Source organism: Staurois parvus, unplaced genomic scaffold, assembly GCF_062004578.1.
Source record: "Staurois parvus isolate SC_StPar_1 unplaced genomic scaffold, SC_StPar_1.0 ptg000525l, whole genome shotgun sequence".
Taxonomy (NCBI): Eukaryota; Metazoa; Chordata; class Amphibia; order Anura; family Ranidae; genus Staurois; species Staurois parvus.
In genome coordinates, this window is record NW_028318321.1 from 2,101,885 (window position 1) to 2,114,812 (window position 12,928).

General features: G+C 40.3%; 1 protein-coding gene across 3 annotated transcripts in view; it reads left to right on the forward strand.

Annotated features, from left to right (window-relative positions):
* The window catches only part of SLK (STE20 like kinase), a 107,340-nt gene that overhangs the window by 67,125 nt on the left and 27,287 nt on the right, over positions 1 to 12,928 (forward strand). For all 3 annotated transcript variants that reach the window (XM_089690264.1, XM_089690265.1, XM_089690266.1), the window contains exons 6-11: positions 2,314 to 2,508; positions 4,477 to 4,558; positions 4,644 to 4,775; positions 6,075 to 7,364; positions 8,337 to 8,467; positions 10,496 to 10,619. In XM_089690264.1, coding sequence (XP_089546390.1) covers positions 2,314 to 2,508; positions 4,477 to 4,558; positions 4,644 to 4,775; positions 6,075 to 7,364; positions 8,337 to 8,467; positions 10,496 to 10,619 — 1,954 coding nt within the window. The remainder of the gene's footprint in view (positions 1 to 2,313; positions 2,509 to 4,476; positions 4,559 to 4,643; positions 4,776 to 6,074; positions 7,365 to 8,336; positions 8,468 to 10,495; positions 10,620 to 12,928) is intronic.

Sequence of the window (12,928 nt, forward strand, 5' to 3'; positions counted from 1 at the left end):
GGTCTGTTAGACTCTAGATATCTCCCTGCCCTTACATCATCTGATCTCACCAAGGTCGGTGTGATCAGATGCTTTCCCAATTTACAAATGGCATCGTTTATATCCTGCGAAACTGAAATAATGAAATGCTTGTAGCTTCTGATTTCTTAGACTATAGAGATGTTTGGAGCCATTCTGGTCTCTGATCAGCTCTATGGTCAGGCAGCGGATCTGCCGACTGTATTCTGAGATTCCCCTGAGGGACATCCCGCTGCTCGTAAAAACAATTCAGTAGCTAATTGGCCACTAGGATTGCTTTTACTTGAAAACCAACCGCCAGCTGAAAAAAAACATTACCAGTATGATGCCTGCAGCTGCAGGCATCATCCCAGTATAACCACTCAAAGTCCAGCGACATACCAGTATATTGCTGGTCCATTTTGGGCAGATATGTAACCGCAGACAACATAGGCATATGATGAATTGGGTCTGTGGAGCAATATGACCGCAATTCATTCTTTTTTGTGATGTCCATGTTGAGGGTTAGGCCCAAAAACGTTTTAAATTCAGAAATCGTGATAGGTTTCCAAGCGAATTGCCTGGCAAGAGCTGAATTTGGGTGGGCGGCTATGTATTGTTGTGCGTATAAATTGCTTTGGCCCATAATCAGTTGGTACAAATCTTCCGTGAAAAATAACAGAAGGGCTAAACGCTAGTACTGGCAGCGAACGGGGCTGATCCTGCTAACACTGCGTTTTTGGGGACAATATACTAAGCAGGCCCTAGTATAGTTCTTTGTACGATCATTACATTGATCTGTACAAACACTATACTAGTAATGGGGGTGATCAGCGACCTATAGCATGAGTGTGATAGTGTGCGGGCAATCTAACTCTAGCTGACCCTGGCTGGGTGGGGCGCTTACTGACCCTGACGCTATCTGATCTCACTAGTGTAAGGAATGCAGTGATCAGTGAAAATTTTTATATACTGACACTGTACTAATGGCACTGGCTGGGTGATGGGGCAATCAAAGGGTTAATAGGGTCGATCAAAGGGTTAAATGTGCTAATCTAACGTGTGTGTGTATAAAATATAGTGCTTATACTCCGTGCCGTGTTCTCTCTTCTCTCCCTGGACCGTCCAGGAGGGCAGCTGGGGGCGCAGGTTCAAACCCCAAACTAGGAATCGACGCATGGTTATGTCACTTTGCCAAGAGCTGCTGCTCGCCCGCATAATGTGGTTAAGCGGTTGGCAAGTATTTAAAAAAAAAATTCTCAATATGGTATTTTTTATTATTTTTTTCTTTAACATTTTTATTATATGTATTCTTTTATCAGAATAGTACAATGTTACCATAGTAACATTGTACTACTGTGTGTGTGTTTGTGTGATCAAGGATTTTTTTACACTTTGCTTTGCAGGAGAAATAAAGATCATTTCTCCTGCAATGCAAAGCTTGCTGTCATGAACCTAACTCATTCATGAACTGTCATGAATGAGTTAGATTTTTGACAGCTCAAGATAGTGATCTGTGATTGGCTGAAGCTGGTCATATGGTACAGGGTGCTGTGATTGGCCCCATGTATCATGTGACAGTTGTGGGACAATCACAGCTCACTAGGAGAAGCAGAGCTGTTATGAATGAGATTGATTCATAACAGCTTTTCCTGCATTGTGGTCACAAAGCGATCACACGATCAACGGGTCCCGTTCACCGGGATCTTTATTCCGCTGTGTCGCAGCAGTCGCGGGGGAGGTGTTGGGTTGCTCTGCACATGTGATAGTACAGCCAGAGCGCCGTACGGGTACTTCGCTTTGCCTGTAGCTGCCGCCTGGCCGCAGTACATGGCGGGCAGGTGTGAAGTGGTTAAATGTATTTTCTTAAATGCAATTGTGGTTTTCTTCATATCGGCCTCTTTCAATAAACTCTACAGCAAAAATACAACTGGGACGGGAAAAGCAGCACAGGGAACCAGTTGTGCTGCAGGGCTCATGTGCTAACAAGGGGCATGCAGGAAAGAACGGAGATAAGCTCATTAGGCTGCTGCTTCTCGGTTTACATTCCAGTGTTAAGCTGGGGGCAGAAACAAGACCTGTATGTGTTAGAGAAAGGTCAGGTCTTCAGACAGAATTTCAAATCATTTGACAGGTAAAAACTCTTCCATAGATGTATATTATCTGTGCTCTTAGCGGGTTGTTTGGAGTTTAGCTTTATGCTGAGTTTTACATTCCAGTTGACTTTTGTTTGCAGAGAAAATTAGGTGAATGTTCATGCTTTTGTGTTTCTGAGTGTTGGTATGCTTCACATCTCTCTCCTCTTTTTCATTTTAGGATGGCACCAGAGGTAGTGATGTGTGAAACTTCCAAGGATAGACCCTATGATTTTAAAGCTGATGTTTGGTCTCTTGGCGTCACCTTAATAGAGATGGCTCAGATTGAGCCACCTCACCATGAATTAAATCCAATGAGAGTGTTGCTAAAGATTGCAAAATCTGAGCCTCCTACATTAGCTCAACCTTCTAGATGGTAAGATTTATTTTTTTTAACAGTCACTTCTCACATTCCACATTTGTATTTTTTTTACCAGATACTGTAATTTTCAACTAATTATATTGCTCATCTACTTTCTCACTGCTCAGTATCATCCAATAGAAATTGATGTTTATTGACCAGCATGTGACATAGTGACTAATGGAAAAGCTGTAGCAAAAACATATTTGTTACATATAGCTGACAGGTGGTGGCATTCATTCTCTCATGTGTAATTTTCATGTGTAATAAAAGAAACATTTGCACACATTTACTGTGAGAAAGCCTGTACAGAACGACAAGGGGTTGAAAGGATTTCCAGTGTTTTTCCTTTAAAGTGATATTAAAGGCTGATTTTTTTTTTTTAAAAACAGATACATCATACTTACCTGCACTTTGCAGTGGTTTTGAACAGAGCAGCTCCGATCCTCCTGTTCTTGTGTCCCCTGCCCATCCTCCTGCCCCCATAGCATGCAGCTTGCTATGGGGACACCCAAGCAGGCTCGCTCTCAAGCCGCTGCTCTGTCTTTCCATTCAGACAGAGTGTGGTTTGGCCCTGCCCCCGCTCTCTCCTCATTGGCTACCGCTGCTGTCTCAGCCAATGAGGAGGGAGGGACCTGGAGAGCTGTTGCTCTTGTGCACATCACTGGATCGCGATGGGGCTCAGGTAAGTATTAGGGGAGGCTAGAGAGAGCAGCACACAGGAGGTTTCTTACTTTCATGTATACATTGTATGAAGGTAAAAAAAACTTGAGCCTTTACAGCTACTTTAACATAAACCTATACTGAAATGTCAGCGTAAAGTTTTATCTTGCTAGGAAAGCCGAATAAAAAGTAATAAAAAGGCTAAAATACATACTTTTCCAGGAGACAATAAGGCATCCCAATGCTAGTCCTGTGACCATGTGGTCTTTGCTGGAGATGAGAAGCTACTAAGCCACTTTGATCACTTTTACTGTGCCGGGAATTGCCTCCTGTAAAAAAAGCAAAAGGTACTGGAATCATGTTTGTAGCCTCAAGCATGATCCCAGTATAACCACCTCAACACAAAGCCGTGTGTGAATATATATATATATATATATATATATATATATATATATATATATATATATATATATATATATATATATATATGTATATATATATACAGTGGTATTGAGATGGTTAAAGAGACTTTGAAATCTGACCTTTCTGGTAGATGACATGTTTGAACTCCTGTGCAAGTGTGAATAGCGTCTGGCAAAAGTGTTGACATGTGAGTGTGCATTATGCCTGGTCCACTAATGCACTTAGTAGCTCCTCCAGGCAGCCCCTACAGTACTACTGTGTCCTGTAGTAACGTAGAAGTCAGATGGGAGGAATCTTAACAGGTAGCAGTAGGCCATGCATTTGACACACCTGGAATTGGCGACTGCTGAAGACCCTGCCAGGACTATATTGCTTTACACAGAGAAGTGCAAACTTGCTGTCTTTCAGGGAGCTTTTTGTCTCAGGAAAAATTCTTAGGAATACATTTTTAAGAAGCGACAGACACTTTGAGGGTCCATACAGGGAGTTTTGCTTTTTTTTCTCCTGCCTGTAGAAGCAGCTCAGTCTTCTCCTGTGTCCATGCATATAGGGCATTTAGAGGAACATTTCAAGAGGAGGGTTTGGACTAGTGTGTCTTCAAAAGTAATTTTAGGCGCAAAAAAAAAAAAAAATCATAAATGCGGTGTTTAGGAGCATTTAACATTTTCAAGTGTACATTGAAAAAATTAGCAGAGGGGAAGGCTTTTGGGGGAAAAAAAAGCTTATAAAAGCAAATGCCCACAAACTCTAAACTCTTGCGCCATACGAGCATTTATATGTTGCTTTTTCTGCCAGAGGTTCTGGCATTTGTTCTGCTCCTAGTCTGCACGGACCTTAAATGGTAATGAAATAAATCATGGATAAGAATATAAATCTGTTACTTATTTCTTGTTTTAGGTCAAAGGATTTTAGTGACTTTTTAAGGAAATGCTTAGAGAAAAATATTGATAACCGCTGGAATACTGCTCAGTTGCTACAGGTAACGGAAAATACAGGCACTTTATATAGCAAGGGTTTTATACTTTGCATGTTAATGAGCAAAATTTGGATGCTTTTGTCTTTAGCACCCATTTGTGTCTGTGGTTCACTCCAACAAGCCCGTACGAGAGCTGATTGCGGAAGCCAAGGCCGAGGTTTTGGAGGAAATGGAAGACGCTAAAGAAGAGGAGGAGGAGGAGGAGGCAGAGTCCTCTTTGGTTAGTGTTTTTGTTTTTTCTAAGATTTGAGGTTTTATGATAGTATTGCTTGCAAATTGTATGCATTCTGTACAGCTTAAAGTGGTTGTAAACCCTTAGATATACCCAGTGAAGTGACTGGCCTCAGGTGATACACAGAGATGAAACAAATCTTCCTACATAAGTTGGACCTGTTTATCTGCAACCCTGTCTTCTCCACAGCCATTTAAATACAGAATTTACATATCATTTCTGAACTTCTGGAAGCAGGGGGCGGGGATCTGATGTCACGCACTGTTTATCTGCAGTCTTCTTCTTTTCTCTACATCCATTCAAAGTACAGATGGTATACAGCTTCTCTAAGCTTCCAGAAAAAAGGGGGCAGAGAGCTGAAGTTACATTCTGCAGAGCTCAGTAAGGAGAGCTCTGAGAGCTGATTGGAGGAAAGAGACATACCACCCTCCACACAGTTCACTGGAACAGAGCTGGGGCTGTCAATCTGCTGAAGGTCCCTTCCCTGTAGCCTTTTTTTCTCTTGCTGTCAGAAAAACTTGTCAGAAGTGACTCTTGCTGATAGCAGAGGAATGAAGCAGCAGACAGAAATGTCGCTGCTCTTAATTGAGACAAGTACCCATTATAGAGGGACATGTTTTGTTCATATTTCATGTCTTTTGTGTAGTATGAATGGGGCTTATAGTAGATAAAGACTTTGTGTTGTGTTTATAGATAAAGAAATTGTACTATACAAGTAGATGTTTACTCAAATGGAAAATTGTAACTGTTGCTAAAACACTGGAATAATGTTCCTGATTCAGGTCAACAAAAAGTAGAAAATGAAAAGGGAATAAAATGTTTCCATGTCAGATTTTTTTTTTTAAACTGATAAAGTATATCTAATGCAGCAAAAAAATGTTTTCTTTTCTTTTTTTAGACTGTGGAAGAGTAGAGCCTCTGTCAGGCTTTGTATTGCTTTGTTCCACTGGAGGGATTTGCTGTTCTTTATGTACCCTAGTGACCATTGGAACCAGGACTGAAAATACAGTAAATCTAAAAGATTAGTCTGTCACCAGGAACATTTTTGCAACAGGGCAAGTTGTTCTGGTGACGACAGTGCAAGAGGACATTTCCCTTATTTTATGCAGATTTCCTGCTGTGTCTCGAGGACAAGAAGGCAAAAACAAAAAACTGACAGGGTTTTGAATCATTCCATACTCTGTCCAGAACAAATAAAAATATAGACTTTAGATATACGTTAATATTAATTTGTGTATGTTGCTCAACACTTTTCAGCTTTTTTTAATGTTCTTTTTTTTTTTTTAGCCTGTTCCAGACAGTAAACGGGCTTCTTCAGACCTTAGCATAGCTAGCTTGGAAGATGATAAACTTTCCCAGAATGCTTCAACTCTTGAACCTGTTTCTGAAAAACCTACGGCTGCTGAGGATGAAGATAAATCCCTAAATCAGGATAACATATCAGATGCTGCTAAAGTGAGAACGGAGGAAACTCCTGATGTTCAGAAGCCCGCCACTCCAGAGGTCACCAGGAAAGAAAATGAAATGCCAGATGCTGAGAAGACTGCCATACCTGTGAAAGAGGACAATGTAAAGGAAAAGAATGATGAAGTTGGTGTGGCAGTTTCTCTTTCAGGTGCTGACAGCCTACCAGAAAAGGCAGACGTGCCCTCACATCCAGTAGTGGTTGAAGAAAAGAAAGATCAGCCTACAACTGCAGAGTCTGAGATCAGACCACCTGTTCCCATATCTGAAGAGGGAGAAATTACGAATGAGAAAGAAGCAGATAATGTAAAATCAGACATAATATGTGTGCCAAATAATGAGAATGTTCCTGAAACAACAGATCAGTTTCCTGAGGTGGATCTTCCAGAGGAGCAGAAACCTGAACCTCATGTTGAGGAAAATGGTGGTACAAGAGAAGTATCTGTTGATGAAATGTTTGATCTGACAGCAAGCACTAATGATGAAATTAAAGAAATAACTGCTGTACCTAACGTTGATGATATAAAAGAGGTAGTTGAAATAGGTTCTAAAACAAAATCTGAGACTGCCGAGGGCTCACCTGAGCATGACAGAGGCCTAGAAATAAAAGAAGGTCCATCTAATATAAACATTGATTCAAAGAATCAGGATGACCTAAAAATAGAAGATGCAAATGAAGTAAATCATGTAAATGGTGATGGCGAACTTGCACCATCGTTCCCTAATAAAACAGATGACCAAACAGAAGACCCAAGCAGAGATCCTGATGATGGTACAAAGGATCTTTCAAGTGAAAATGTATCTTCAGCTCCACAGTCTGATAAAGAGTCCATCCAAAGTCTTCCTCAGGATGATGCTGTGAATTCCAATGATAATGCTGTTGCCCCAGTGGATGATTCCCAAGTTGGTGTACCTAGTATTAGTGTCATTGCTGCTGAAGAAGAAAAGAAAGAAAAAACAGAAGAGTCTCAGTCAAGAGAAGCAGAAAATCAAAAGGAAATTGATTCTGATTCTGGAATGGGATCAACTGCTGATAGCGGCAGCATGGACTTGAATTTGTCTATATCAAGTTTCTTAACTAAGAGTAAAGAATCAGGGTCAATATCTATACAGGTAAGAAAATAGAGCATTTAACTGAGGGGTTTCGTTGAACGCTCTTCAAAGTGTTTGTATTGGGGAAGAGTGTCCACCAATAATGTTAAGTTACATAAAATGTTATATTTACAGTGTAATGCTAGTTTTTTTTCCCTGCTCCCACCCATCTCTTCTTCCAGGTTGAATGATGGGTCAGAGTCTTTCAGTCCCTTCCTGTGAGCCCAGGCTGTCATAGACACACAGTCTGGGGATTCGTCTTGAGGCTGGTCTAGGCTCACAGTAGTCCTGCATTGAAAGATGCTCACACAGTGGGGAAGGTTAGAGCCTCTGTCAGGTTTGCATTGGTTTCTGTTTCCCTGAGCAGAGCATTCATGTTAACCTTGTCTTGGGAGAAGAAGTGAGCAAATGAGCTGAAAACTTCTCAAAATGGTTTTGTCTGTGTGTGCGCTTCACTATGTCTTTTATCTCATTGTATGTCTACAGACCAGGCTAAGAAGGCTATGCCCAAAGATTTTTTTCAAATAAATGTTCTAGCCAGGATATTCAATTTGTTTGCTTAGAAAACGGTACATTGTTCATTTAGACTGACCAGAGATTATGCAGGTTTCTTTCCTTCAATTCAGCCATCAACACAGTCAGTGTTGATGGGGTAATCCCACTACGGTACTGTATTCTGACAGCGAGAGGTTTCTCAGTCATCAGAATACAATAACAGGCTGGTTATACTGAAGTTGATTGATATATTGACTTTAGTACAACCAGCCTACCCATATATGGATCAAAATTTGTCTGCGTCCTGCTGAACTGACAGAATTTCAGTCCATCTATGGCTGGCCTTAGACTGCTATCAAAATCTTTGGAACAGTAAATGTTATTTTTTACATCTCTCATAATCTGAGATGAAGGCATTTGAATTGGTATGTACTTGAAATCCTTAAAGCTCTTAAAGTATTTTGTAATACTTTCCTCACATGTGATTTCATTCTCAAGGATACAAAAAGACAGAAGAAAACTCTGAAGAAGACTAGAAAGTTCATTGTTGATGGAGTAGAAGTGAGTGTCACAACCTCCAAGATTGTGACTGATAATGACTCCAAGAGCGAGGAGATGAGATTCCTCAGGTTTGTTACCTTTGTGTCTGTCAAGGTGAAATTAAGTTTAGTATGAATAATGTATTGAGTTGCTTCCATGTGATTGGCTGATTAGCAATTTGTGTTACCAAGCAATTGAACATGTGTACCTAATAAAGTGGCCAGTGAGTGTAAATGTTTGCTTTTGCGTTTAGTGCCACTTTCAGTCAAGAAATGAGTGCAGCTATATATTATTTTCTGGCAGGAGAATAGGTTAAATACCATTTACTGGAAGAAGAGGATGAACTCTAAACATTTAAACAGTTCAGATACAGGGGTTGAAAGCGGAAATGATGTAATATTTTTTTTTTTTTGCTTCCGCTGTGTGACAAGACACCTAGCTAACAGGTGGGAAACCTCACTTTTGTCATTCACTGTGTGCGCTGCTAGGGATTTTGACCCGGAATAAGATGATTTCTGCAAATGATACTTGCAGAGCTCAATCTCAGTCTTCACGGGACCGAGATTGAGTTCTGCGGTCACTTTTGCAGCAGTTGTTTTCTTATTCAGGGTCACAATCATGCCCAGTGTCCTTTTGTCTTTTTTGGTTAGTTGACCAAGTGGACCGAGCTTATGCTTATCAGACGATGGTTTCCTGGAAACTATATGTGCCATCATAACCTTTGATACGTAACTTCGAAAAACTGAAAATAAATTGCCAACTTCAATCACAGTGGCACCACTTAAGCGGGCATCAACAGTTTGCCCTCTTTGAAGGGCAGTAAGTTCTGACATGACTCCGTACTGCTAGCAGCGCACGCAGTGAATAGTGAAAGAGAGACCTTCCCACCTGTTGGCTAGGTGTCTCATTACACAGCAGAAGCAAGCGAAAGTTACATCACTTCCGCTTTCTATGTGAAACGTCATCACTTTCACACCTGGAAATCATGTAGTGTTTTTTTTTCTAGCCCCTGTACATTATTAAAGTATAAGTTCACTTTGGGAACATGTTGCATGTATCATCCATTTTTTAGGGTGGAATTTGAAACATCTTCTCGATTCACCTGCTCCCTGTGACAACAGGATGGAGATCTTCTCCTCTCACCCGCTGTCACTATTTGAAAAGCGCACGGCCATGCAGGGCTGTGTTGAGCGCTCTAGGTAGTTAATTGATTCTTCCTGTCACTGTGTAACTTCTTGCTAGTATGAAGTACGAGCAGACAGCTTACACTGACAGTCTGCTGGAGTCCTGCTTTATCCCCCCCTCCCCCGATCTGCGGATCGTGGGTGCAGAGCTTTCCAGCCTCCTACAAAAAAATAGTAAAGGCACATTCTTTTTTTACCTGCAAACAAATGTACATTTATTATTTTTGTAATAGGTGAACGTATGCTTTAAGAAGAGAATGTGTGTTGTAATGTAAGATGTGGCATTACTTAAGTTTAAACAAAAACTAAAAAAGCGGTATGTTCAGTCTTTGACTCACCAGGTCCACGAAAGCCTGTATGAAAATAAATATGAAAGTTGCTGACATCTTTGTTAAAAATGCTAGTTTTCTGGCTGTGCCTTGCTTCAGTGTTTTTAGACCTGCTTACTTACCTGCCCCGTTTGCTACAACTCGTGAAGGAGCATTGCCAGCTGTTGGGCTTCACATCAATTTGCATTTTGGGTTTGTTAGCCTTGTGCTCCGTCTGAAATCTAGAAGGCCAAAGTACTCCTTTTTGTCAAAGGACCACTGGAGAGCTTCACAGCATGAATGGCCCTGCTAATAATAGTCATGCTACTGCCCATTAAAGCTGTCAGCATCCAGATTAAACCACGGGAACTGCACCACTACATCAAAGTAGGGATTCTTTTGTTCTGATGTGAAGTACAGAGACGTTTTGTTAAATGCAGCCTACTGATTTTATTGGATTTAACACGTTGATCAAATGTAGTGATTATTGGCCTTTAAACCGTCTTCGAACAGGAGAGACAAATCACAGAACAGCTAGTGAAATTGTACAATATACATCTTTGTCTTTGAAAGAGTCTGTTTCCTGAGTTAACAAGCAATGAATCACTGCTTTATTTTTCTCAAGGCGACAAGAACTGCGGGAGCTTCGGCTGTTACAGAAAGAAGAACAGAGAGCACAACAAATCCTTAGTAATAAATTGTTGCAACAGAGAGAACAGATCTTCCGACGTTTTGAACAGGAAATGACGGTGAATAACCACTTCTCTAAGACTTTGTAGAAAATAATTCACATAAAACTGCTGAATATGAATAACTAAATTCTGAAGAAACCTATAAGAAAGACTTTAGAGGAAGGAAAATAATATAAAATATAAAGTATTCTTATTGCTCTCGGGATGAATATAGCTGTAAGAACAGATTTATGGCAGTGTTATTTATATAATATCTATTGCTGTGTGTGCATGACTATCATTTACAAATGCTGTATCTGTTTTCATTCTGGTAAAGCTAATTTCTAGGAAATACTTTGAAGGGGGTAGGTAAGTAGCCTGGGGAGTAGCTTTAAATGATCCAACATTTACTTTGATTCTTTCATTAGTCATTGGAAACAATAGGGTGAATTTTTTCCTCCTTGTCCCATGTTCTTTCTCAAGGTGTTTTTTACAGACTATATTAAACTGGAACTGGTACAGTCCACAATGGAACTTTCCTTGTCCTGCCATTTCTGATGTAGGGTATTCCTCTGTTTCTTGGCTTGTGGCAGTCCAATGATGACTTCAGTGGCGCAGGAAAGGATTCATGGTCAGGAGTTCTTGCAGCATCTCTACCTCCGCATTAACTGACCTAATATTACAGATCCAATCCTGGCATCTAATAGATCCTGGAAATGTAAGCGCAGGGCTGCAATTTCACTGTAAAGGATAAGTTCACCTTTGGAACATGTTATTTGTTCCACCCACATAGCTCTTATCTTCTTAAACCAATGAAATCCCCCCCTCCCTGTGACAGCAGGCGCGGGATCCGCTCCCAGCACCCACTGTAAGAATTTAGAAACAACACGACCTTGTGGGGCTCCACCCACATGGCCATGTCATTCAGTCACTTTTCTGCCATTTGGTAATTGCCTGCTTGTATGAGGTATGGGACAGGCAGACAGCTGTAGTGTCTGCAGGAGCCTAGCATTGCACTCTTTATCTGCTGAGCGTGGGTGCAATGTCTTACAGGATGCAGAGTAAAACAAAAATAAATGCATTTTTTTTTTACCTGCAAAAGGATGTGCATTTATTATTTTTTTGTAAAAGGTGAGCTTCGCCTTTAAGGGATATTTCAAGAAGAATGGAAAAAAGGACCTGGGAATGATGTGCCAAATACATGGGAAAATGTGTATGTGACTAGATTTGAAGACTGCTTTTCACAAAACTGTTTTCTTCTAAATTTTGTAGAATAAAAATTAAATCTGAGATCTTTAAACATTTGCTATTGCCCCATCAGATGAGAGCAAATTTAACATGTAAATGACTATAGTACATCCTACAATTTATTTTTTGTAGCTTGGTCTAAATTAAATGTATCCTGTTTCTCTCAGCAAATACAAGATGAGTGAGGCAGAACATTTACACAAAACAAATATTAATACAGAACTGTATTTCCAGTGATTTCAACTTTAGATTCATACTGGCTATCAGTAGGGAAACCAGTATGACTTCATATGAAAGCAACATATACACTGTAATGGCCCAAAAAGTGATGAACAAGTAGCTGTTGAGCTCTTAATGCACACTCTGGGGCTCAGTTATGAAACAACCAGAAGAGGATTGTGCAGTAACATGACCTGCTTCCCCACTAATCACCGAATGTTTTTTTTGTAGTATTATGCAACACTTTAAGGGTTCATACGCACTGGGTATAAAAAGTGCTGCTTATACAGACTTTGGCTTTTTTTTTTTTACTTCAGCCTGTATAAGCAGCTCTATGTTAGTCTATTTGTTCATGCACATTACGGAATTTACAGGCATATTTGCAGAGATGTGTTTCAGGCAGAAAAAAAAACATCAGACCCACAGTTTTGAGAGGAGCTTTCAGGGCCAATTCACACCACATGCAGTCCAGTGCGTTTTTTTCCTGCATCAAAAATGCATTGATAGGTTACATGGTTTCCAGTGGCATAGTTCACACCGGTGTGGTCAGTTTCAGTGCGTTTCCATTTCCAGTATAAAAAGTAGAACATGCTGCATTTTTTCTGCATTGAACTGTACTGGAAGGCAGCAAAATGCATCAAAAATGCACCGGAAAGCACGTCCTTATTTAAGTTGAAGAAAAAGAGGGGAGAAAATGAACCAGAAGGTATCAAAAATGCTCCAGAACATGTCAAAATCATGCATACAGAAACATATCCGGACTGCATTTCTATGATGGGAACCAACCCTCAAGCAGAAAAAATGCTTTACGCACATAAACGCTCATACACAGCGTCTAGGAGTTTTTTAGTATTTTCAAGTGTACATTGATTATACTGAAAAAATAGCAGAAGGGAATGTTTTGCGGGAAAAATCTTCTA